The following is a 26374-nucleotide window of genomic DNA, read 5'->3' as shown; positions in this document are numbered from 1 at the left end:
TGATAAACACATCTGAAAAGGGTGCCAGTGATCCTGATGACACTCTGGGCTCTTCAGAGATGCCCCTCTCTCACCAGATTGGCTGTAGATATATGAGGATGTGGTGGAAATCCACTTCTATTCATTTTCTTTAAAGAAATGAAAATACATGACAATGTCTTTGTTGTGTTTATTGACTGTTCCTTCTACACAATTTGTACAGTTTTTTAATGACAGAATACTACTTGGTCTGGGATACTGAAAGGGACCTTATCCAAAACAGAGCCTCAAAATTAGTTAGTAAGACAGACCCACTTAAAGGCCCCTAATGTCTCAACTCGCAATTAGACAAAAAGAAAGAAGTAAACCTGAAATCTACAGGGTTCTTAAGAGTTCTGAAGACTAGATAGATACAACAGCCTTAGAAAAAGAGCCACATTAACTGTATTTTTCCATATCTGTAAAGCCCGTCCCCTAATCTTTATCCACAATTTTGTTTTGAAAGAAAGCAGGAGCTTCCTCTTAGTCGCTGCTGCAGCTGGAGAGTACCAATGTGGTTCGAGCTCGGGGTTACACAGCCACCTGGCTGCAAGTGCGTCAGTGTTTCATGTGCAGCCCGTTTCCTCACATTGTGCTGCTGCTCACTGACAGCCTCCGCAATATTAATTGCTGAATATGTCATCTCTTGGGGGATTACAGGAGAATTTGTAAGACTTGCTGAGCCAAAACTGCAGCCTTTATTTTCCGGGGGGTGGGGGGGGTGTATTTTGTTTGCTGGGTGGTTTTGATTGCAGGAACTTCACTCGTAATTACTTGTGATATAACGTACAGTGAGTCTTTTAATGCGGTAGATGCGATCATTTGTGGCAGGACAGGCCTTTTTTCTGTCCTATTCAAGTCAATCATGACAGTGTGACAGTAAACCAGCATACACAATACCAGGACAATGAAACTGAATAAACTAAATGGCATTCAGCCAACATTCATTTCATTATTTACCCCTGTTGACTTGTAAATTGATGAGACAATCCCATAATTGTTTGTTATGTTGTTTTGAGAGACAACAGATCTTAAGAATATGTCAAGAATGATAATGATAATCGTTTATAATAACTTTAATGAAGCCAAACCCCAACTCTTTTGAAAGGGTGCAGCTGTCAGGGATTGCATACTTTTGCAACTTTCAGATTACAGCACAACATATGAGGGCAGAAATCTTCCTGCTGTGTGAAATCTTGGTGAGATGAACCACAAAGAGTTTGTTCTCTGGCCAGTGGAGAACAAAGGTGAGCACTCAATGTTTTGTGGGCACAATATGCTAACTACTTGTCAGGAGAAGTTATGTAAAGGGACGTGTTTTATCATTCGAGACTGAGCTGCAGATGGTGGCAGCAAACCAGCTGGGATGTAGTACTGATCTAAGAATGTTTCAACTAAAGCAATCAAACTGAGAAATTCAATAGCTGTATTGCATGTTATAGTGAAGAAGAAAACAGTCGACGTAACGTTTATTCAAAACCACTGACAACGTATCAAAATCAATTACTATCAAAAGGCATTACAACGAAAATGTAGTTGCACATTACGACACCTGGAAAACAGTTCAAATGTACAATGCAAAACTGTTGGATTTAAGACATTCACACAAATTCAAGTTTTTTCTCAGATGTATGGATGATAGTGTACGGCAGATCACTAATAACAATAAGCCATTCATAATCTCATTTAAAAACATGCACTAGCCTGACAAGTTATGTCAGGCCCTGTGTCATTCTTATATCTCATCTCTGGAGTACAAGGTAAAGAAGAGCAGCTATTCGAATGTGAGCTAATGTTTTATATTTGAAGTAAAGCTGGTATTATTTATTCATGTGGACGGATATCGTCCACCACAGTCAAAAATCAATATATACAGTACGTAGTGAAATCCAGAAGATTATAGATTTTTTGAATCAAGATGAGAACTTTACAAATGAGGTTTTGTGTCAGTTTTTTTTTTAAATAGCTGTACAATCAATTCAAGGACAAAAAAAGTCCTTGACATGCCTCATATTAAATTAATTAAACTTTGTGATAATCACAGAAAGATTATCAAGCATTCTGTCTCCACACCTGATCATTTCCTTATCTCTTAATCCCCCATTTACATGTTACATGTTAACAACAGCTAAAACAACATTGTGCTTATGTCTGACTGCGTCAGCTCATATCCACATGTAATCGACGATATTGAGGGTTTATCCACAAAAAGAGGCATCTCTGTGAGGTTGAACTTATTTAGGTATGCCAACTATCACTTTGATGACAGAGTAGAGAAACCGAGGGCTAACTAAGGCTACAAGGTGCACAGGGTTGCACGACTGGGGGTTGTGATTATTGTCTGACCTCATATTACGTTACAGAAGGAAGTCTGTGCTAAAGCCGAAGGGAGAAAGAAAAGCCAGAGCCACAATCCTTCACATTGTTCCGGCCCTTCCTCCTCCTCCTCTCTCTGCTGATCCTCGACCATCTCTGTTGCCCTGACCCTGATCACAACCTGGGGGGATGATGTTACAGGAAGCCTGATGCTCCCGGGGAGATAGCGCTACTCCACGGTGACAGCTCCCTCTTCACCGCCTCTTTGACTGACTGCCTAGAGGAAAAGAAGAGAGGAGGGAAGGAAAGGAAAGGAAAGGAAAGGAAAGGAAGAGGGGATGTGTGTAGGGTTGATTTGGGTGATTAAAGGGGGTTCAAGGAGAAGAGCAGTTAGAGGACATTTAGATCTCAACTTATCAATAAAAAGAAAAAATCCTCCTGATATATTTTAAGACATCGGAAAATACTCTGGAATAATTATTTGTGTCTGATATGGTACCTTGTTGGAAGGCTCTTAAAACAAAATCTAATTGCAATAATAATAATAATACAAAATCTACTGGACACTAAATGGCTTATGTGCACTTCCTCCACCTTCTTAACATCCACATAACAGGGATCTGTCATCACGTGAAGTCAGTGTTGTCGACACGACTTTGGCAGAATAATGCAGTTTTTTCCATCCTCTCAACATGGCGGGGCAGCAGTGGTTCCCCTCCTGGTTCGCGCTGGCTGAGTGGGTGGCCCAGTCAGCTACACAAACGCCCCCTCTATCTCTCCTCAGTGAAAAAGAGTGTCTGTGTCAGTCACAGCGGATGTGTTTACCAAATGTGGGCCTAAAGGGGATCTTGCCTCAGCGTGTAGATGGTGTTCCTTCCCTGCAGCCACACTCCACCACAGAACAAATACTAGGCATAAAGACCCTTGACAGTCAGCAGAAGCTACTAAATTATGCTCAGTAAGATTTTGGGCTTGTAAAGTGATGTGTACTAGTGTATAAAATCTGAGTGGTGAGGTTACACAAAGACACCGTGAAAAAAGAAATGCTTTTGTAAATATATGTGTACAGATACAAAGCAGAAAACTGTAGGTGAGAAACAGCACTCAAAGTTCCCTCACTGTGTGAGAGACTGAAGTTAGAAGTATGAATGTTGACCGCGTCTTTACGTCTGGATCTGACTGGACAATTACCATTCAATCAGAAAGCAGTGGGCAGATGGTTTCATTGCCTGAAAGGTGTAGTAGATTTTCCAGATGGAAGGCTGCAGGGACTCTTGTGCGACCCAGGTGGGTTTGCATACACACACAGCACATTAAATGTTTACCATCACTTTCTACAGAAACATCAAATACCGCTCACTTTTTTCTTAAACAAATCTTTCCTACACATGAGCAAACGTGAATTTCTCAAGTAGGTTTATTTTTACAGGTTTACAAAGGCTGATCTACAACTATAAACATTAGAATTCTTTGTGAACATCACTTTACAAGCTCAAAACCTTATCAACCCTAATCTGAGCCCATAGATGGCTCAAGAAAAAAAGAAAACAAGTACGAGCAAGAGCCAGCAGGGAGAATACCAATAAAAGCTGTGGAAGCTCAAAGTAAAACTAGACCTTGAGATTTTGTTTTCCATGTCATGTGCTTCTGCTTATTGCCTTTTAAGCTGAGCTACGATTAAGTGACTTCCTTATGGGTCAATAAGTGCCTGACACTTGCCAGACCTCAAAAGTACAACACACACAGAAGGAAGCTTTGAGTGACCATTAGGCGCTATTACAGGCTTTATGGTAAGGGCACCCGGCGTAAGAGCCGGAGGTAATCGCTCATCAAATGCAATTAAGATGCATGAGAGCATCAGGAGATGTTATCACCCAACTAAGAGGACCAGGCCATCTTCCCTGCAGTGACTCAACTTCTGTGTTTAAGATGTGAAGTAGACAGCAAATAAATATGGTACCATGGTCAGCTTGGTCTGACTGATGCCTTTGCTCAACAAAAAGTAACAATTTGCTTTTCCCATTTTCATAAAATGTTTTTTTTTAATGCTGTGCTAATGCAGTGATGAGTTGATGAGCTGTTGAAAGAAACTGTCACATGTGTCTTGAACGGACTTTAGCAGAGTTTCTTCATAGATATCTCCATAGTCTGCTGGCCTACAGAGTTAAGCCTTGTGCTTGTGAGAGCTACAGTATGTTCCAGGTCCACCTCTGTGACTCATGGTAGTCACTGCACAGTGCTTTTGTGGCCGAAAGTCAAAAAACCAAGGAAGACTGTACAGATTGAAAGTACAACGTTCAAGCAGAGCAAAAAAAAAAAAAAACATAACCTGTGAAAATTAGCAACTGTGAGTGAATGAATGTGTCTCTAAAAGACCTATGCGATGCTCTTATTTTTGTCACCAAGCGAGTTGCAAAAAGCTGGCAACTGCATAAACACAGTTATACAAAAGCTTTGAACAAAGTAGCAGCGGACTTTGTTACAGGCTTCTAGTTATAACTGGATCCCCATGTGTAACTCAAGATGTGAGCTTGAGGGGAAAGTGAAGAATGATTCGATATGATCGTGATTTGCTGTAAATTCCACGGACGATCAACTTTTGTTTTGAGAACAACTAAAGGGGAAATTCTGGTAAAACAGGTTTGTAAGGAAGCAGGAAACTGAAGAAATTGATGTAATAGAATTAATGTAAAATAGAGCGTCAGATTTCACTCATATTACCCACACCTACCGATCGAAATGAGGCAGGGACCGATAAACAGTTAAAGAAAAGTTTCTTACATCTACTCAGGCTCCTTAGTTCATCTTGAATTACAACTGAGTGTTTTTAAGCCAACTTGATTTTTAGAAAAACACTGGACCTCCAAATCGCGCCTGGCTATCTTCCAATGTTACTGGCAGAGTAGACAAAGTAACCAGCTGGAACCAAAATTCACCAACACTGGCTGGCAGCCGGTGTTAATTTCCCACCCTTAACACATGCTTACTTCCACTTTGGCTTCCCCCTCCTCCTGTGGAACTGGCAGAGCCTGGCCGGCTGCTCTGCTGAGGCTCTGACTGGGAAAACTGAGGTGCCAGAGCCAGGCCTCGACCCCGGTGAGCATTGTTCTGGCTGGTTGCTGTGTCAGGTGTGCGGGGAATTTTGGGTTGGCTTGCAAATGCAGGGATATAATCACCACTGTTGACAGGCAAAAGAAGAGGAAAAATGAAAAGAAATAAATGATGAGTCATGCTTTATTATTAGTTTTTTCAAACACCCTCTCTGATTTCTCTCATGCTTACAGTAAAAATGATCAGTGAGAGGTCATCCTTTTATCTGATAAGCTGCTCAGTAGCTGTGAGACATGTAAGATCACATGTCACAGAAATCATGACTGTCCTGGGTACACGCCAACCTTGCACAGGCTTCTTGCTCTTGACAATTGACAGTCTTTCATTTCATTTGTATTAGTCAGTCGCCTTCATTTCTGCTGATAGCGTGCCAAACTATTTTATCAATGCTTCTGAGATACCCAGAAGGGACAGCTATCATACACAGCATAACAATTCTTTAGGTGTGGTTATTATGTATTGCAATTCTACAATAGTGTGATTTTATATTATGTTTTTTTGTTTACAGACAATGCAGGTCATTTATACTATGCAAGATAATCAATATCATAAGTAAGATGATTAAAATGAGAGGCAATGTGTCTTCAGTTTTGAAGATGAAGCTACATATTTATGAATAATCAAAACAGATCTTGTTGGCATGTTTGAAGAGTCCATTATTTCTTCCTCGCCTCAGTGACTCACTGTGTATGGTATTTAGTAAGAATGTGTTTCATTTTCTTTCCTTCAGATTTTGAAGTTCAGGTTGGGCCAGTCGTGGATGTGGAGTAGTATCAGTCATATTGTGAAATACTGCATAATGCAAATAGGAAAATTAAGGACACTGGGGTAAAAATTTTCACTGACTCTATTCGGATTGTATTATGCACGCTTATGTAATACTAATATGTATTTACACTTCATAGTTGCTTCCTATCATGCAAATTACAAAGTATTTTGCAGGTGATTTACATCAGCTGATAAAAAAGCACTGGAAAAAGGCCGTATTGTGTTGCTAAAACCACAAACAGTGCAATTTGTAGGCATGTCTCATGCCATGTGAATCTGAGAAACAGGATCAGAGCGAAAAGATGGCTCCTCTGTGGCCAGTCACATAGTGAAGGCCCAAACTCTCCCAATGTAATCAGCCAGGAACCAAATTACCTACATCCTGTGAAGAAACCCCATACAATAATAAATGGATGGATTTCAGTCATCTCATTCTTGTTTGCTCATAGTAGTCATACTGGCTCCAACAGACATCATCTGGTATGACTGAATGTTACAAACTGTAGCTCCACTGATGTGGAGGGTGTAGGGTCTAACAGCTTCTATGAACTTGAATGTTAAGAGTGACATAAGTGTTGCATAAATTTGCCTTCAGCATCCCATGTTCATACCTTTTATACAGAATGGCAGGGTGGAATATACATTCTCCACCTTGAACAGACTGTAGAAAAGGAGTTTTGTGTAACTGAATGAGTTTGAAGCAGTGCTTTGCTAAAAAAAAAAAAGCAACACGTTAATTAACTTAAAAACAAATTAAATAATACAAATCTGCTCATTTGTAATTTGCCAAATTACTATGTTGCTAAGATACTATTCACCTAAATATCAATGACTGTCCTGAAATCAAACTGGGGTGAAATGAGGCTACTGAAGTCAGCCTCAGCGAGGCTGTATTGTAGAGGTGTTTTACGTTCCTGGGGGATGGAGGGATGGGAGGGGACAACTGAAGTGGTTTCCTGGGACTCATTACTGTTAGTGGGATTCAGGAGTCAAGTTCCTCTGGGATTTAAAGGAGAGGAGAAGCAGGGGAGGTTCGATTGAATGGGTCTCTTTGTGGGCACTGCTCGTTTAAACACATGTCACAGTCTCACAGACCAGCTTGGCAGTGCTGAGTCAGCGATCGGTGTCAAACAACACTCTTGCCAAGTCTCTCCACAGACACACATATACACTGATACGCATCCCAGAGTTTTCCAGGAAACTCAGCTGAGTTATGATGTTTATTTTTATTTGCATCACTCCCTCATTCTCCGGCTCAGTTCCTGTCATGAGACGTAGCTGCTAACAAACAACTGACTAAATGCACCTGCAAGCTGAAGACTTGTTGTACTGCTTTGCTCTTTGTTCTGTTCAAACATTTTCTTGTTTCTTCAATGGAAAAACATGGCGCTGCAAAGGGATGGCTCAAACCATCTATAGGCTTGCTCTCTCACTTGCTGCTGGGCACTGAACTAATAATTGGCATTTACAACAAGCCCCATTGAGGATGGGCTGTGTATATGGCCACTGTAACGAAACATATCATCCAGGCCTTCTCTCCTACTCTGAGGTGATGATGCCCCTCTTGCTAGAGTTTTATTGCAGCAGCATTCCATTTGCAATGCAGACATCTGCTGGGCTACTTCTACAAATGTATTGTATATTTCATGTTATGTGTCATCAGGAGGTAGCGAGAGCACAAACATACAAACAAACGTGTAATGTGAAGTAGTTTTAATTATTATGATTTTCGCCTGGCTCTTCACTGGTGCCTAAAGCCATTTTTATGAGGAACCTTACATATTCATTATGGTGCCTAAGGGAATTCACTGCTCTCTTTATGTTCAAGTTTTGGATGACTGAAAAGCACAGTGTCTAACTTCTGTGTTGTTCCCAGCATGATGGGAAATCATTGGGTGACGGTGTCAGGCTAATCTGTTTACCTGGCAGAGTGTCCGTTGTGTTCCTCCCGGGAATGTCCTTTTGTAGCTCGTCCTTCATACGGCCCATCCAACTCTGACTCTTGGGACATCCGGCCACACTCTGAGTCTAGGTGTTTTTATGTGTTGAAGAGAGGAAGGAAGTATTAGAACTTTGTCACTGTAATTTTGGATTCATGCCAAATGTAATCTAAACTCAAAACTTTAACATGACAATACAGTTACACACTTATTGTCATTAACAAACACATAAGCAACAACTTGATGCCATGCTGACTGATCTGTTTTATGGAAAACCAAAATAGGTCACTAGTCATTTGGTGCCCATTTTGCTGAGTCTTTATCCCTTCTGCTCTCAGAGGAAGTTGCTAGAGCTTCCTTGTCTGGAAGTGCCTTATGTTCCTTGTGGACACTGGGCAGCACATCAAATAAATCCAATGTAAACCAAATAAAGAGCAACAGGTGGAAGGGAAATTAAATTGTCCGACAAATATGCAGCTGATTTTCAGGGCCCACAAAGTGCATTAAGTATGAGAAATCTGATTGCACACATCTGATGAACAGGCCACACCATTTAGACATGGTCATAGCTGCTTTATTTTACTCATTTGAAGTTCTGTTTCCACCAAATGTTCAAAAAGTACTAAACTACTGATACATGTAATTTGGAAAGTGTACACAATGTGCATAAACACACCGAACCTACCGATGCTGTGGCGTAGGGAGTCAGCAGTGCTGGGGCGACTGCCAGAGCGCGTAGGAGGTCTGGAGTTGTATCGGGAAGGAGGCAGGCTTCCTTCCTCACTCTTCTGTCTGCTCAGAGGGTATTCCCTGTCCCTGCTAACCTCACCTCCCTGACTGCCAGCTCGATAATCCCTACACATAACACATAAACACAAACAATATAGCTCAGGTTTTGTAAGAATTTAAATGAAAATGTTCATATTAGTTAGCTCGTATAATGTTTTCTATCACATCTTAAAACCTTGATCTTGATACTATATAAATAAAGATTAGCAATCATTATTATCATCGGAAAGTTGTAAAACCAGCGTATCGGTTACTTGATGTGAGCTGATGCAGTCTTATCTCCAGGGCCAGGTCATGTGTAGGACACTGATCCCTCACTGCTGTCACATCCATTACTCTAAAATAATACTCTTTCTTTTATCCCTGCTGTCTAGCTTACAGTTTGTGTTGACAATGATCTGCCTCTCAGTACAATCCCAGCACCACACTCCTTCTGCTGACTCATTCCTTTACCTTTACAATTCTGTCAGGCTTTGTGATGATTAATGGCAAAATGTATTTGCACCTATTCTTGCTTTGACCTACTGCGCTAGTTTTAATGGCTGTAGGCACTTCATTATCCATGAACAAAGGGGGCAAAGCACAATCATTCTTAAAATGACCTTTAGGTTGAGCTTTCTGTGCCGTTGTAAACTGATCAGCCTTGAGAGAAAACAGGACGGCTGTCTGGTGTCTCTATCTAAATATAGCATTCTGTGGTTCCAACTGTCAGCTTTTAAGTGCAAAATTCCCTTGAACAAGAAATGAAACCGTATCCTGCACACATCCTGTGCACACTAGAACACTCACTGATGCTGAGGCATACTGTGTCAGTTTTAGAGTGAAGACTAATTTGGATCGTCTGACATTCCTTGTGTGTGTGTTTAACTTACACTGGGTTGACACTGCGATGAGAACTCGGTGTGACTGGCCGCTGTAGAGGCTCATCAACACTTGGTTGCGGCAGAGGGGTAGACTTCCTCTTCCCTTTTGCCATGTTGGTCATAATCTACACAACCACAAACACAAAACTGGTAGCGTAGTAGCAACACAGGTTTGACACAGGGATATCGAGAATGTGAAACAAGCCCTGTGGCATGGGCCTGAGTACGAGACTGGGTGGAGTAGATAAGAGTATTGTTGACTTTACTGGAACATGAACACCTGGAAGCCTTGCTTTCAGTTTAAACTCACTGAATAGAACATCTCAAGCAAGCTTCCTATATGGCATAATTACTGGTACTGCATAATGAGAATTCTATTTAGGGAGGATATTCCTTCCATTAAATAATTACAATGGTCATGCTTGCATGTCCCCTTTATGCTCAAAGATGTCAGAAATATATACTGTTTATGACGATGATCTCCTCCACACAAGAATTTAGCAGCACAATAACATGAAATTTTGCTTTTGAGCCTTCTGGGCTCAAACACAGTGTCTAATGTCCCTGTAATGTGCATGTACACACACAAAGAAGTACAAACATTTTTGCGTTTTCCTCCTCTCAGGTATTGTTTACTTTAGCTGCTGCATCTTGAATCAACAGAAATTACAGAGAAGACACACTAAGTAGACTCTAACAATAAGACTTGTATAACAGGCTTGTCTGCAGACTACTAGCTTTTAATAAGAAACTTGTCTTACTATGAGTAACTGATGTTGTTCCCTTAATGCTGTCAAGGTTTGAATTTGGTGTCTTCTTAGCTACCAACAACATGCTTAGTTAAACTGTGCATAGTGAGTATATATTTTCTTACTCCCAGGTACTCAGTTGTAAGCAGACTCTCCCCAGACAGTTCTCTGGGCTGCGGTTGGAGAACTTCCTCTTTGTCAAGGTCTGTCTCCATTAGATCTTCCTGCCGCAAAATAATGGTAATAAACTGGTTAAAAATGGCGTAATTTATGGTGGACATAACGTGTGAACTGAAACATTATCTGTCACAAAAGACTACCTGAATGTGCGGTGTTAGTAATTCAGACTTTTTCAACTGTCTGGATTTGGTGACAGTGGGCAATCAAATCATGAAATCAGCACAGCCAACATCCTGGGCTCTGCAACTTTTATGAGAAGCCTCCCACCATTTCACACCAATTCACACCACACAAATACAATGCCTGACACCAGTTCACAAAGTACCAATGAGAGAACAGTTTCGTCTACACTTTTGGGGCTCACTTTCAAAAACGGGCAACATATATCTGTTACTTGCTATAGCCACGGTAACTGGAGAGGGGGGACAAAAAAACACCAGATCTGAGAGCACAGGCAAAGGAATAAGGGCATTTACACACAAGCAATTCTTATGCGACCACACAGGGAGTAAGGGGACACACATTCACACTCACCTCAGAGACTCTAGCCATTCCCACTTTAACATTTACCTTATCTGGATAACCCACTTTCCCACCAAGTCCAATCTGCCAGACTCATCACCCTCTATATATCCATGCACAAATACACAGGTGGGAGACACCCAATATCTGTGTCATGATGAGATTGCCATCTACAGGTTTGGGAAAGGTGTCAAATATGAGGTGTTCTTTTCTTGTCGTGCTTCCTCTCACCCTAATTTTCTACACTCAAATTTTGTTTTTTGTTAATGTATTCCTCTGGTTCTGCTGAATTCATGTGGAAATGGACATATACTACAACGGTGAAAAGCATCAACTTAACAGTGTCTAAAGGGAGAAGGACTTACATCATTGTCGTCCTCTTCCTCTTCATCATCTGATTCTGGTCCTTCTTCCTCAGCTGGGTGGAATGTAGCCACAAGCCAAGGACAAAACAAGTCAGTAAAATTTCCAAAAAAAACAACAGCAGCATGTGTCACTTACAGCTTCACTTTGGAATATAATTCCAAAGACATATATGGTGTATATGATTCGTAACATTAGCTTTGATTACCAGCCCATTATGACTGTCAGTAACATCAGCTGTCCAATACCCTAAGCAATTTAAATATGCATAAGTCATCACAGACTGTATGCATACATACTCATTAAGTATCTATTGTAACAGTTAATCTGGCTTCACTCACCTGAGTTCAGCTGTTTAATGATGAACTCAATCTGTCTGTTGAGGTCCGGGTTCTCGTCTTTGCTGTAGCAGCGAAGAATCTCCTCTACGCTCTACACACATCAGGGAAACACATCACACCAGAGTATGCATGTAACTTTACAGCAGAAACACAGCAAGGGCTGTTTTTATAGTTAGCTTCAAAATCCAAATCAGTGACTCAATTTTCAAGAGCGATCTACACTGTATTGACATTTAGCTGCAGGCTAAATGTGCTCATTGTAAGCCATGCAAGGGAGATGATTATAAGGTATTATGAATGTGTGATCAACAATGTCTAAGGCTTCTGCCTAAATATGATATTTGCTGGACAAGATGGACCCAGTTCCGTCCACACTCTCCTGCAGTGACAACAATGCAACAGTTAAATGTCATTTCTGAGTCAGTCTGAAGCACTGACACAAACACAAAACCACCAGCTCAAAAGTCTGGGTACAGTTCCTGTATCTCATGACTGTGAACACCTGTTGTTTCCTCTTTAAACACTGGCTGTGAGATGACATGAAGGAAGACAAATGCAAAGCTAAACACAATCTGCATTTGTTGCTTCAAAGCATTTGAAGACATTTTTGCTATCTCACCATCTCTTTAGCTTCCTGTCTCACAGAGGGAATACACAGGATACTGTACAGGGCACCATTCACATATGGTCGAATCTGAGGAAAGCAAAGACACACACACGCAAACACACAACCTCTATTTTTATGGTGTCAGGCCACATGGTAACAGCTTGTATGAACATGCAGCAACTAGGAAACATGGATACAAAGAGGAAAGAATGTTTATACAATTGATCTGAATACCAGCATTCAGTATATTTTTAATGACCTGGCTGCTAAAATAGTAATCATAGTGGATAGAAAGATAAAAGCAATAGTGATGCTGCAACAGCTTGGCAATGGAAGTTATCTGATAAAAATGAAGTCAGTGTTGTCTATTTTTTAGTTTTTCATTTGTTCATTTCAATCAAGACTGCAAAACATACTGGAGGGCATCATAAACTTAGCTTTATAGCAAGCCTGGATTTGTCTGCTTGAGCTCCAATGGTATGGACAAGTACATTCAACCATTCAACAGGTAATAAAGTTAGAAAAGTATTTGTGTATTTATGTAAATGCTTGAAGTTGCCCATGTTTGTGTTGCCCGGGTGTGTGTGTGTGCCTATTATGTAACATCTGCATACAAGTGCTGACGGATGTGTGTATCACCTCGTGGTTCTCATGTCCAAGGAGGTCAGTTAGAACCTTTAGTACATGCTTTGCGTTCTCTGCACACTTCCTTTTTCCTGTACAGAGACAGCCATGCAATACACACGCACAGGCACACAAACATACACACGATACAATCTGAGAACCCAAAAAGATTGGATAACCTTTCACTCAGATTAATAATTAATAATTCCCTCCAGCTGAAAATTCTTTTTGTCTTCCTTGCATTTCTTCTTTCTGTGTGTAAAATAATAAAACCAAAGATAGATCAAATGCAGTTCATTATCTTGCTGTGGCATTTTTATAGAAAGTAGGCCCCTGCTGAGAACTGAGAAAAAAATGAAGACAGTATTGAGGAAGTGAGAAAGTGCACCTTTGTTCACTGCGTTTGTGCAGTAAAGGGGAGCTGATGTGAACAAAGATCCACTCAATATGATATAAAAGGAAAAAAGCAACAAGCTGCCTTTACTCTGCCCACAATAAAATCATCCAAAAGGAACAGTTAGACACATAGTTTACAAATCTTTAGAAGAGATAAAACTGATTTACAATGACATCATGGACTATTAATATGCACAGATACTTGTTTAAGGAAATAGTTTCACATTTTGGGACATACACTTGTTCACTTTCTGGTGGAGAGCTTGATGAGAAGACCAATACCACTCTCATGTTTTGAAAATACTAGGCTGCAGCTGGGGGCTGGTTAGCCTTTACCTTTCGTTCGCAGACACAGGTTCATAAGCAGAGCTGCAGAATACTCCAGGGTGTAGTCAGTCAGGCAGTCTGAGTCTTGCAACTCATCTACCAGCCAGCCTATCAGATCGTCTGTTATCATGGCCGTCTGCTGGCTCCTCCTACCAAAACATGATGATAAACGATGGATGAAAAGCAAATATTTGTGTTCCTCATCAGGACAAGAATTTTGGTTGATGCATAAGGATAAAAAACATTCTCAAAAAGGTGTGAATTTCCTGATGTCTCATCACATTTTATGAGAAGATGTAATCATTAATTTAGCTGACTGAATTAAACATTTTTATGTGTGTGAGTTTATCATGAAAACTATTTCAAATGCAAATTTCCATTTGATTTCAATTATCTGTTCCATCTTCTAGGTAATGTTGTTGGGCTCCTAATATCATGCTAATTTAGGTTTGTTATGATTCTTGCCCATCAACAAATCGAAATAATGAGAAGTCCCCATTTCAAGGGAGAGTTAGGAATCATGTAGTTTTCAAACATGCATACTCAACTGAAAACGAATTTAAATCTAGCCTGAGGGAGACTTAAAACTAGTTAACTAAATTCCACTCATATCAACTTTTTGTCACTAAGATTGGCCTCTAACCTGTTTTCACCTCAAAAACTGGTATGTCATTTGAACTTTCAACATGCTGTTTAGGTTAAAATTTGCCTGAGCCTAAGAGTGATGCTGGAAACTTGAAAGGCAAGGGTGTATAAATACACTGGTCATTTTAAAACTTACCTGAGGCTGAGTTTCTGCAGGGCCACTAGCACATTCTCTCTAGTCAGAGAGTCTTTTTCCTCCTTCTTGAGTGCCTCTGTCAGAAGTTTCAGAAGAATGGGTATTTGGGAGAGGTAAACCCGACCTGTAAGCATCACCACAATATGCATATGACTTTCTCATTCTGATGAGACATTCCACTGATGCAACCACTTCAACTTTACCTCGCTGTTGAGAATGAATGTACTGGTAAACTAATCCCTTTCTTTCAAAATATTCTTACCACAACCACTTACTATACAGCAAGTCATCTGGCTCAGCAAATATAAATGATATTTGTATTAAGAACACTGTCTCTTTACAAGATGTCTTCCGTAGTTACTGGCATGCTGCTCTGAATGATCATTAGTGGCTTTTTTGATATGGTAAAAGCCAAAGAGGACTTCCATTAATCTATATGTGTTTGAATGCATCCAGTTAGACAATGACTCATCTTACAAAGAAATGTTTATGGTTGATGAAATGTAATGGCAACTGAGCACTCACCCTCCGCAAGGGAAGCGAACGCATTGATAAGACGAGCCATGTATTGGCGGACAATCTCGTTCCTCGACCTCATTAAATGAAGCACAGTTTTCTATGGAAACACAAAATGTAGGGTTGTTTATAATTCTATCTGGTTCTTACAGGCACAATCAATAATATTTCATTGGTACTTTGAACAAAATAAATTGAGATCTTCCACTGGTTATGCTGTATTTCTTTGTGGCAAGAAGCACGACTCCTATCCTGTACTTTTGTGGATCCGGCTTTCTTATTAAAGTACTAACTCATTTTTACAACACCTTTGGTTAAACTCTTGTTTATGGAATTTGACACTTTTTTGATTTGTAATCACTACCATTGATTTTGTCCAGTACTTTTTTCACAGTTTCACGATTGTTTCCTGTAAAAACACCAAAGGGATGCTGCTGCTTTTATCAGAACTGTGTTAGCTTGCTGTGCTCCTACATCCATAGTGAGGGCAGAAGAGGCAACATGATGATAATTTGTCAGTCAGAATTTTTGCACAAAAAGCAAGGTATGAAAATTAGAGTGTCCTAAAATAAAGCTGGCAAGGAGCTGGCCGGATCAAACCGATCAGGGGATGTTGGCCCCGCGATGTAAGACCCATCGCACTGGGAAAACTCACTTCTCACAAGTCATTTATGCTTTTGGCCATTGTCGAACACGCAACATTTATGGCTGTGATTTGATTACAAGAAACGGACACCCTACCACTGTTATTGTGGCTCTCTACAGCAAGTGACTCTGGTGTCATTCAGACGTGGCTTGGAGCACCGTGGCAAGTACATAGACAAAGAACCGACCTGTGAGGTGAGGATCATTTACTCTTCTGCAAAGGGATTATCTTTAACATGGCGCCCCATGGCTAAAGGCTAGGTGACGGGAACGTGAAAAGAAAATAAAAGAAGTAAAAAAAACAATAAAGTGTGTAAGGAAGACATGTGGCTCTAAGGCTTCTGAAAGCCTTTTGAGAGGATGAAATTTGGAATATAATGTTTCCTACTCGGGCCTTTGTTCAGTAAATGAGAGAAATTACTCAAGAATGCTACTCAATTTGAGGCTGGGAACATTTCATAATATGTCTCCACTCAGACTGAAATGAAATGATATTACATACTTACATTGATAATATACCTTGGAAATCAGGAATCAATTTGGTTTAATTTCCAAGACAATCATTAGGAAAGTCGCACTAGGTAAGAGTTGTTCCAACTATATATGTCTATACTATACTATAGCATACATGCCCTATCAATTTATCCCATTCATCTTAAGTTTATCAAGATTGTAGAATGTACTGATGAAAAAGGAATTGCTGGTACCAATTTTTTTTTTTTTTTTTTTAATGGTGGGAAACTACTGCCAAAGCATTTCATATCTGATTACTTCAGTGTTCATACCAGTCAGCTCTGTTAACATCATCATTTTCAGGGTTTTGTTGAAATAAAATATCTGTTGTAAATTGATAAAACTGTTTATGGCAAATATTTCTATACAGATTTTTGTAAAGGAATAGACAGGGCTTGTCCTTGCCATCTAAGGGGGGATGCATCCAGGGTGATATCTAAGATGTTATGTCCAGTTTGCCTCCAGTCTATGCCTTTCACTCAGGTTGCAGCATCAAGTCAATAGTGAGAAACAAACCTGCGTGCAACCAGCAAAGGTGCCAATTCACCAACTCAGACCTGCATGAAATTAGAGCTCTGGGATTAATTAAACGGTGTGGCCAATTGACAAGAAGTTATTTTTCACTTTGGCTCTGATGGTTGCATGAAATATAGTTTGGGCCTTGAGATGTGGAGGGAAAACTCAAAATAACAACAAAATATATTCAGTGATGTTAATATGGTTGTGTGAAAAATACATTTTCAAGTTAACTAGTTAACTTTCATGACAGCTGGTTGTGTAGTAATGGAAAATCATAGCCACTGTCATTTTCAGTTTATATCAGAAGCCATTTTAGGAGAAAAAAGCTTTAGAAATTGCTTTGTAGTCACAATTTATACATATAACATGAACTACAATGAACAATAAAACACCACACAATGTGATTACAATAGAAGGTTTAGGTCCCACCTGTTTAGTGCTGTAGCGCTCCAGCAGATCATTGCTGATATAGGCCTGAAGCACGGTGTCTCTCTGTTCACCGGGGAGTGAGCGAGTCAGTCTCTAAATACCGTGAGATACAGATCCAACAATGAAAATTCAAAACAATAGACATGCAAACTGACAATAAATGGTACTCTCATGCTTCATATTTATAAAATTCTGTACTTAAGTGGAGTTTTAAGAGGAAATCTCCATTTTTTAAATTATTCTCCGCACAGTGTTCTAATGAAACTGCTATGTAGAAGGCCACTGGTAGATTGGGCTGCTAACGCATTGCCTTGTTAGCCTAGCTTAAAAATATTCAAAAAAAAAAAATAGCACCTACACCTACTGTACATCACACAATCCTTTCTGTAACCTGATAGCTAGTATTACTTCCAAGGCCAGGAATGATTCACAAAAGCTTCTCTAAGGATCAGTTGTTGTAGACATTAGATACAAAAGACTGTGAATGTGTACAAAATGTGACACATGGCATAGGAGGGATAGGATTATGAATACACACCCAGCGCAGTGCCTGAAGCAGCAGGGACCTGAGTCTGTCTGTGCCTTCAACCAGGTCTTTCTTCAGCTTCTCATAGTCCAGTGAGGGGAGCATCGGCACATCCTTGGATCTCCTAGAGATTCATTTAAAAAAAAAGAAAAAAAAAAAGATGTCAGCCATGTTTTGACAAAGTACTCGTCAAACCCTGAGCAGCAGATAACCTTGTTAAATGTCACACTTACTGTGGTGCAATGGATGCTCGTAGCATCGAGGAGGCCTAAAAGAGAGAGCAAAATCGAGAAGACAAAGAGAAGCAGAATATTTTTCAGAATTTGATTATTTCAGACTGTCACATTTTGTGTGTTGTTCAAAGTGTGGAAAACATTACCCACGCGACTGCTCAGACTAGTCCTGTAATCTTTTATCATCATGTCTGTCTGGTCACACTACTTACCCAGTAGTGCTCTCATTAGCCACTGTCAACAAGTCATTAGTGTTTTTTTTTTTTTGGACATGCAAAAATCATGCTTCGGTACATGCTGAAACCCCGTACATACAATATAGTACTGTTTGGTAACATTGTCCATGCAGTTAGTGACAAACAGGAAATAACCTGCTAAAGAGTGGGTGTGTTAGTGTGAAACAGCCATCCCTACATTTTTCACACCTCAGTTCACTTGTACTGTGGGCCAGTATGTAGTCATTTGAGAAAAATGGAAATGGAGGCTTCTCAACAATTATTGTTGTGGGAGTATGTGTGTGTGTGAAAGAAAACTAATTACTGCTGTTTTTCAGTATTGAAAAGGGATTTTGAAGGTTGAAACCGAAGCCTCGGTGGTTAGGCCTGTAGCGGGAGCAGTGTAAGGTCAGGGGAGTGATCCATGTCGTCTGAGGTATCGGGTAGTCTGGCCACATTTTTGCTTTGGTGTGCAGTAGGTAATATGGAGGTGGAGGAGAACACTGAAACCTGGATTCTTTCCCAAATTCCTTTCTCTCTAAACATTTCAGCTGCAATGAAGAATGTCGAAGGATAACGAGATATGTTTCTTTGAGACATTTGGCATTAGGGGGTCTGATTAAGAATGGCATCCAACTAAGGTCTATCACATATTTATATATTACAGGCTACAATTATTCTTAGTCATCACAGATTTTAAGCAGGAGAGGCAGTGCATGTATAAATAGTGAGTCAACTCTATTCTCAGATTTTAGCTGAACACCTACACAAAGCAAAGGCCTGACCTGAATTCTCTAACAATGCACAGTTTACATAACCCATTTGGCGTGTCTTCTCACTATTTACTCCTTTATGACCATGGGGACAACTTAAGGGCATCTATTCTTGATGTTATTGTCTGCTTCTGCTTCCTTGTCCCATCCAGGTTTTAGATCTTGAGAAAGTTAAACCATAGCGGAGTACAAAAATAAAAAAAGGTCACTTCAACATTGTAAGGACATAAAGAGGCTGATAATTACAGTCAATTATGGTGTTATGTTGCAATAAGTGGAACATTTGCTTATCTACATGAGGACAAAAATGCTAATTCAGCTCTCAGCTACAACTGAGGCAAATATTTTATCCAGTTTGCCAGGAATATTGACCATTGTACACCAGCTATTTCAGCTATTAACATGAACTACTAGGTGGTAGCAAATGTTCCTCAGCTTTTTCTCATACAACAGTCTATTCAAATGACTGCAATTAAATCCACCCCGTTTGACAACCTGAGCGTGATCAAAGCACCCTGTGTTGGCCATTCTTTTTCTGTCACAGTGTCTCAATTTTTTCAAAAAACCACTGAACAAAAAGTAAGGACAGAGAACTGAAACTGACAGTAAAAAAAAAAAATACTGAGAGCCAATAAGAAGAATTGAGAGGAAGAACAATGACTGTAGTCTTTGGGAACAAGGGAATTTAATGATCAGGCATGCCCCGAAAGAGACGCTTAACTACTGTACTAACCTGACAAGAGCTGTCATTCAAACTACAAACGAGGCCAAATATCCCTTCAAACTAGGACAATCTAGAGGGAACGAGAGGAATATGGCAGGGGATATAGACAGAACACAAAGGCAGGCAAAGAAATGTATAACTGTAGTAAAGGAAGGGGATTCAGACATAAAGACAAGGAGAGGAGGAGGTTGAGGAGACACGACGAGGCACAAGCAAGATGAGAGGTGGGGACCTGAGCGATGACAAGAAGTAAAGATGAAAACATATGAAACTTACATAGCCATCATCATAAGGACTCATAGAGTAATATCCCTTTGTGGACAAAAGCATCACACACGCAAAAACACAAACACACAGAAAGAAGTTGTTCAGTTCAAAACAGAAAGAAACCAGATTTCAACACCACAATGAAGGCTCCTGACAGTAAGCATGGTTGTCGAGGTATCAGAGCAGATAGTTCTGTTAGGGTTTGGAGTAATTCTTCAGTTGGTCTTATTTATCTGTGTAACAGCTATCAAAGAAAGCCCACAAGGATGTTTTTCACCAGCCATTTGCTGCTTAATTTAAATATTTCCACTCCACCAGCAACCATAAAGATAATTTCTATTCTAATCATTATAATTAAAGGTACATTTCAAAGGTGGTTGATGAACTTCTGATTTTGTGAGCCACTGTGTCTGGTGTCTGGCTTTGTTCATTCCCTGCATTAAGAGTTGTGTCATGCGTGTTTAACTTTCCAACAAGCATTACAAATGAGTGTGCATCAAACCAGGATCCATTCATCTTTTTCCAGGATACAACCTGTGGGAGGACTACACTGCTAAAAGTTGGCTGCACAATGTGCAGAGGACAAAGGGACACTTTATGGCAGATAAAACACTTTTTAAAACATTTTTAAAAATTCCTTTTCAAACGCAATGTCAACCTAACTAGTATGTGTGATGTAAGGCCCTGAGAGCAGTTTTCTCTGCCTGTATTTAGGTGTAAGACTGTAGAGCTGCAGTACCCCTGTTTGGCATTTTCCATGCTTTAACTAAAAGCATCGTGGCTGGTGGAGGCCTGTGTTTTGTGATTCTTCTACCAGCGAGGTGTGAGGGAGAAGGAGGGAGAAGAGAGGTGGCTGTGTGCTCTCACTCACAGTGCCAGGTCTGGTGAAGTCAGTGCTCTGTACCACGCTCTGCCTCATCTGGCTGTTGAACAGGCGAACACACACACTCTGCAGGTACTCAGGGGAGATCTGCAAACACACGGCATGCCCCTTGAGCTTTGTGGGCAGAGGAAGGAAGAGCAGACTTGCCATTTTTGTGTCTCTGTTTAACAGGCATGTCATGTAATTAAACAATGTGCATAAAAAGTGTTTTCATATAAAGTACGACTGTACATGTATACAGACTGCATATGTGAGAAGGAGCCTAATTAAAAGCTTAAAGTGTCTTTGTCTAGTGTCTGTATGTACCATTCATTAGCTCATTAGTGTTAGTGTGAGTGTCTTCTTGTGTGTGTCTACCTTGTGCCCATCTCTATGTAGTTTGTGCCTGTAGCTTGTGTGTGAGAATGCGTGTGTGTTTGTTTGCCCCAACAGTCAAGCTGACCGACCATTTTTCCGCTGACGGTGGCCTCCAAAGAGTCGACCAGCTCAGCAGTGATTCCAATCAGGTTATGGTAGTCGGCCTGCATCTTGTTGAACTTCCGTACGTAGCTGGAAATGCGCCGGTCTGATTCGGCCAGTTGGAGCTGTAACTGCTGCATGGCTTCTGCACAGTCACAAACACATAGACAAAGGTTGAAGGTTGCTTACAAACAATTATAATAATGACAGTAGTTTCTGCCAGTCAATATTACTCAATGTTCTTTAAGGGAGTGCTGGGAAATTATTAATCTTTATTAATCTCTGTCTACAGTCAACTGAAACAATGACAGAACTTATCTCCAGGGAAAATCTATTTATCAGTTAGTTACAGGAACTACTCAAGCAATCATTGAGTAACTAGAACTGAAAAACACAAGTTGTTTATAGACAGTCTTCAGCGGGTGTCTGTATTTTCATGATAGATATAATATGGTGGAGGAGCAGTTCTAATATTTGCAATTCAATGTTTAGAACAGATTATTTGAGAGGGATATTTACCTTTAGTACTCCTTCCACCCTCCTTCTGCATGATGTCTGTTAAAGAACACACACTAAAACCCAGTTGAACATCAATCAAACATTTCAACATTTCTAATCCACAGAGTATGCAAAGAAGTTAAGTCTTGCTCACGTTTGAAATGACATAAGCACAGTGTGACGTATCCTGACTTAAGTGAGTAAACCTTTCAAAGAAACCATTTGTTTAGAATTAAGCTAATCCATTTTATTGTCTGAAGAGATATAACTGTTGATATAGAATCAATACTTGTTTGTTCCAGAAGGAGGACAGATGTCTTTCAGAAATGGACCAACACCCTGGGCAAACACAGCTTTTATTTAGTGTGTCTATATGCACTTAAGCAGCCGGGTTGTAGCCAACTTTCCACATCACACTGATTTCTAAAATTTCTTGTAATCATTCATGTGTCCCCACTCGGCCCACAGTTAACTTTAATGTCTGAGCACGTTTCGCCAGCTGCCAAAAGTGCTGCCTGTTGAAGTGTTTGCATATTGAAAGATTACACGTTAAACAACCTCTCTCCTTTATGTTTTATATATTTGTGCAAACAAGTCACATTTTCTTCGGTCAGCCCTTGAGATGATAACTTCTATGTTAATCTGTATGCTTTGATCATTGGCCAGTACGGATAGGCTTTAGTTTCCTGATTGTAGAAGGACAGAAGTCAATCCACTGGGTTTCCAGTAGAAGCGACGAGTCTTGTTATCCTTCAGTTGTCCTTCTACTCTGAAGGAGTTAGGGTGAGGTAGTGTCAGCTCAGGTCCTGCCATGCTCAAACGTCGTCATTTATGAATGCAGATCAGACAGGATTTTCTTACAGGATATGAAACAACCAAATCTGGGCGACAGTTTGACTTTTAAAGAATTCTTTAGTCACCTACATAAAGGCTTTTTATTTCAGATTTAAATGTGCAGCCCAGCCAGGAGAAGGAATGGAAACCACTCTGTACTTGTTTCAAACCCCTGAGTTATTTCCCTCCAGATTTTGTTGTGTTTTTCCCCACCAGCTGATTTATTATGTAAAGCCACTTTCTTGAGACCTTTGTGTCCTTTGATGAGTTGACACAACTTTTACTTAATGCTGTGCTGTTTTGTAAGCCACCTCCGTGAGAGCTGTCAGGTGCTGTATGACCAGAGCTCTAGAGAATTAAGAACTGGCAATTTAGTAGGATACCACTGCCAAGGACCCAATTCAATGGCAGTGTCAAAAGTTGAATGGAGAATTTCATGGATTAAGCATTTTTTCCCACTATAACTATTCAGTTGTAGCAGCAGTTTGTGTCATTTGTTTACAGAGAAGTTCTGACTGTTAAATTTACATACGTGTTTTTCATATCATGCCACAGAAAGCAGCAGAGTCATTGAAACATAAATAGTATGTCATCGCTTGATCTGGGGGCGGCCGTGGCGCAGCAAGTTGGGTGGTGGTGAAGGAGACCCCCGCCGCCTCTGCGACCATGGCCGTGGTGCCCCTGAGCAAGGCATCAATCTACCCCAGTTCCCCGGGCTCCTCCCAGGGAAGCCCCCTGCCACAGCGTCTCTAGTGCGTCTCTTGTTTGTGTGTTTCGTTCACTTTGTGTGGGTAAAATGCAAATTTCCCCAGCTTGAGGGACGAATAAAGGATTAAACTTAAACTTAACAAAATAGATATGTAAAAAAGTATGCATGTGACTTTACATGCATGTAAAGTCACTCAGCTGTACTCTGATGATTGTCTCAGCAATGGCATGTGAGTGTGACATGATAAAGGATACATATAAATTCAGCAGCCTTGGGCTGTTGGACGGCTTCAGTGTCACTGACAGAAACTGCTCCAGCTTGTTCTTCAAATGTGGTATCCAGGACTCCTAATTATACATGAGGTAGTTTGGAAGAAAATGCGGTTATGTTCATTCTGAAGGTAGCACTGGGTAATAATGTTGGATATGTAACAGCTAGTTGGCAGTGACCAACTGGATAATGTTCTATAATCAGTTGAGCACCTGGAAAAGATCTTTGAAGGAGGGGTGGACAGTGGGGTTGGGAACGAAAGGCAAGGCATAGTAAGGCAGAAACTCTGTGGTCTGGCTCAGTGCTGCTCCTCGAGTCTCCAGGTATTGCCTGAAGAAGGAAATCCTCTCCTCAAACTCAGCTCTGTCCTGGAGACAGATTTGAATACTCCAGTGAATTGATATAGTGGCTTAACAATGTGTCAGTAAGGCTCCTTACATTATTTAAAACACATCCTCTGCTGTCTAGACACATTCTCTTCAATTCTATGATTGTTTCTCTGTCTCTACCAACAACAAAAAACAAAGAAGCTTTAAAAAAACAAAAAACAACTTTACATACATGTAAATACATAAATTCAAACTGCAGTGGCATACACAATGAAAGGTACATAGTACAACAACATCATCATAGAGAGCCCAACGAGAAAAAGCCTATAGCACAGCTTAGTGGACATTTTGAAAAATAGCACATAATGATATTTAGCTATAGAACACAGTTAGATTTTGTTTGCAAGTAAACTAAAAAAAAAAAGTAGTGCTCTTGTTAAAAATCCATTTAAACTTAAAACAAAACCAAAAAAAAGTTGTATCTACATACGTGTCTACCAGGGTGCCTCCTCAGTGGGTAGATGGTGAAATGGATGTGAAGGTAGAATTCCAGGCTTTGGGCCTGAGCATCTGTGTCTTTTATCTCAGATGGAATATTCTCCGTCCACAGTTCAAAGAACACCTTGTAATCTCCATCATCAAAAGAACTGAGGAGGTCTTTCTAGAAAAGTCAGAGTTAAAGAAGAATGGGTTGGGAAAAACTACAACTCCAGCAAGACGTCATCCACAAGAAGAGCAACTTGGTAGTTTCTATAATCGTTTTATTTGAATATAACACTATGATAATTGAAGACTCTTAAAAAGACCCAACAGTGTTTACAGATAGGATCAAAAAGAAATAAAACTACAAAAAGCATAACTCTGGATTATCAAAGTCAGTTGCTTAGGGATTACACGATAAAGCAAGCTGCTGAATTTCAGAAAGCTAATATTAAAAACATAGAATAATATTTCTCACGTTCCATCAGCTGGATGTTAATAATTGGCAGTGTGTGGACAAATGTCCTTTCTGACTTTTACTACTCCATCTCTAACTGTCACCTCCACAGATAATTGACCAACCTGCAGGGACAAAAGGTTTTTAGAATTGTACCATTTACCTGAGTGACACGAGTCTTTGAGTCTCTGAGAGTACTTCCTTGAGGCTTTGAAACAAGCTTGCCTTTGCTTTTGCACTCTTTGTCGAAACTCTGAACAGTCTGTTCAAATTCCTCAAACCTAAGGTACTACAAAAAAAAAAAAAAAAAAACCAAACACAAAACAAGCACAGGTTATATTAACTCCACCTTAGCTTGTGAACAACAGAGCTTTGTTTCAAGTCATCCAAATTAAACATGCAGCACAACTGCTGTCTCTCTATATATCTATATCCAACATGGTGTGTTGGAGAAAAGTTGTGCATCTTGTTTAATTTTAATGGACTTCTATTGATGCTCACTCTAGTTTGCATATTGCTCCATTCACAAAATTTGAATTTGTTACCTCCTTGATCATCCCAAGAAGATCGGCTTCATTTGCCAAGATGTCACCCATCTTGGCTGCCTCCCTGGAACTCATGTGAGTGCCCAAACCCTTTAAATCAACTACTCACAGCAAATACCTCTTCTCTCTCTCATACGTACGTTAAGTGAGCATTCTGCAGAGCCTGCAAGGAGAGGACAGCGCATGATACTATAAATAGGGAGTGTAGAACACAAATGTTTTTCTTAACAATACAAAGGCTGTAATGTAGCAGTAATGCACTTAACCAAATGGCACACACATCTTACGGAAAAAAGCTCAACACAGAAGTCATATTTGTTATGCTTCTGAATTTTAACATTATCTTCAAAAGTCAGCTTCACCGACAGCATCAATGTTATCATATAACTGGCAAGCTATTAGCTACTGGCTGACAAGCTAATCATCTGACATTAAGAGTACACAGGAACATCATCCTCACCTTAATCGCACATCATTTACTTGCTGATATCGGCTTATATAGGCTTATATCGCTTTGAACGTCCTCACCCGCAACTGAAACCTATGCAATCCATTTTCATCAAAGCTTATGAGCTTGAAGGATTTCACTTATACTTAATTTTAGTCAGCTAGCTATTAGCTAGCAACCGTACACAGAGAGGACGCTAAAACACCTAGCAACCAAATGGTTGGGAAATGCATGCTGGAAAGTTGAAGCGACTGTCGTAAATGTACACACCGGGAAAGCATCCCGGAAAGCATTTTGTTCTGCTTATGTCTTAGAGAAACTAACAAGAGTCAGATGTGAAATTGTTGGTACTGCTCGGAGTCCTGGGTAAAATGCTCCTCCTTTTTTATAAACAAGCACTATAATGT

General features: G+C 40.1%; 1 protein-coding gene across 5 annotated transcripts; it reads right to left on the bottom strand.

Annotated features, from left to right (window-relative positions):
• Positions 1-1897: 1897 nt before the first annotated feature.
• LOC121183846 (lisH domain-containing protein ARMC9) lies at positions 1898-26155 on the bottom strand. Of its 5 annotated transcripts, none has more exons than XM_041041131.1 (26): positions 25980-26155; positions 25520-25682; positions 25138-25263; positions 24528-24698; positions 23921-24076; positions 23693-23785; positions 21917-21941; positions 21385-21542; positions 20927-21025; positions 20065-20100; positions 18077-18111; positions 17856-17967; positions 17318-17410; positions 15221-15311; positions 14696-14819; positions 13924-14063; positions 13207-13283; positions 12580-12654; positions 11961-12051; positions 11622-11674; positions 10680-10778; positions 9815-9930; positions 8839-9008; positions 8136-8241; positions 5322-5512; positions 1898-2611 (listed from the first exon to the last, which is right to left on the bottom strand). In XM_041041131.1, exons 2-26 carry the CDS (start codon positions 25592-25594, stop codon positions 2589-2591), a joined length of 2535 nt encoding a protein of 844 aa, XP_040897065.1. In that variant the 5' UTR covers positions 25595-25682; positions 25980-26155; the 3' UTR covers positions 1898-2588. The 5 variants fall into 5 exon arrangements, with proteins under 5 accessions (XP_040897065.1, XP_040897064.1, XP_040897067.1 ...); XM_041041130.1 differs by having other exon boundaries at positions 1898-2607; XM_041041133.1 differs by lacking the exon at positions 5322-5512.
• Between the last annotated feature and the right edge of the window lie 219 nt (positions 26156-26374).

The sequence above is a fragment of the Toxotes jaculatrix genome, chromosome 6 (assembly GCF_017976425.1).
Source record: "Toxotes jaculatrix isolate fToxJac2 chromosome 6, fToxJac2.pri, whole genome shotgun sequence".
Taxonomy (NCBI): Eukaryota; Metazoa; Chordata; class Actinopteri; family Toxotidae; genus Toxotes; species Toxotes jaculatrix.
This window is presented reverse-complemented; position numbering and strand designations above follow the sequence as displayed.

What these genes read in the sequence shown, in the direction of transcription:
- LOC121183846 (XM_041041130.1), bottom strand. Translation starts at nt 25,594, where the DNA reads ATGAGTTCCAGGGAGGCAGCCAAGATGGGTGACATCTTGGCAAATGAA. An exon ending in CAAAGACTCGTGTCACTCAG is followed by an intron (nt 24,699 to 25,137) that starts GTAAATGGTACA and finishes TGACTTTTCTAG; the next exon opens with AAAGACCTCCTCAGTTCTTT. An exon ending in CGAGCATCCATTGCACCACA is followed by an intron (nt 17,968 to 18,076) that starts GTAAGTGTGACA and finishes ATGAATCTCTAG; the next exon opens with GAGATCCAAGGATGTGCCGA.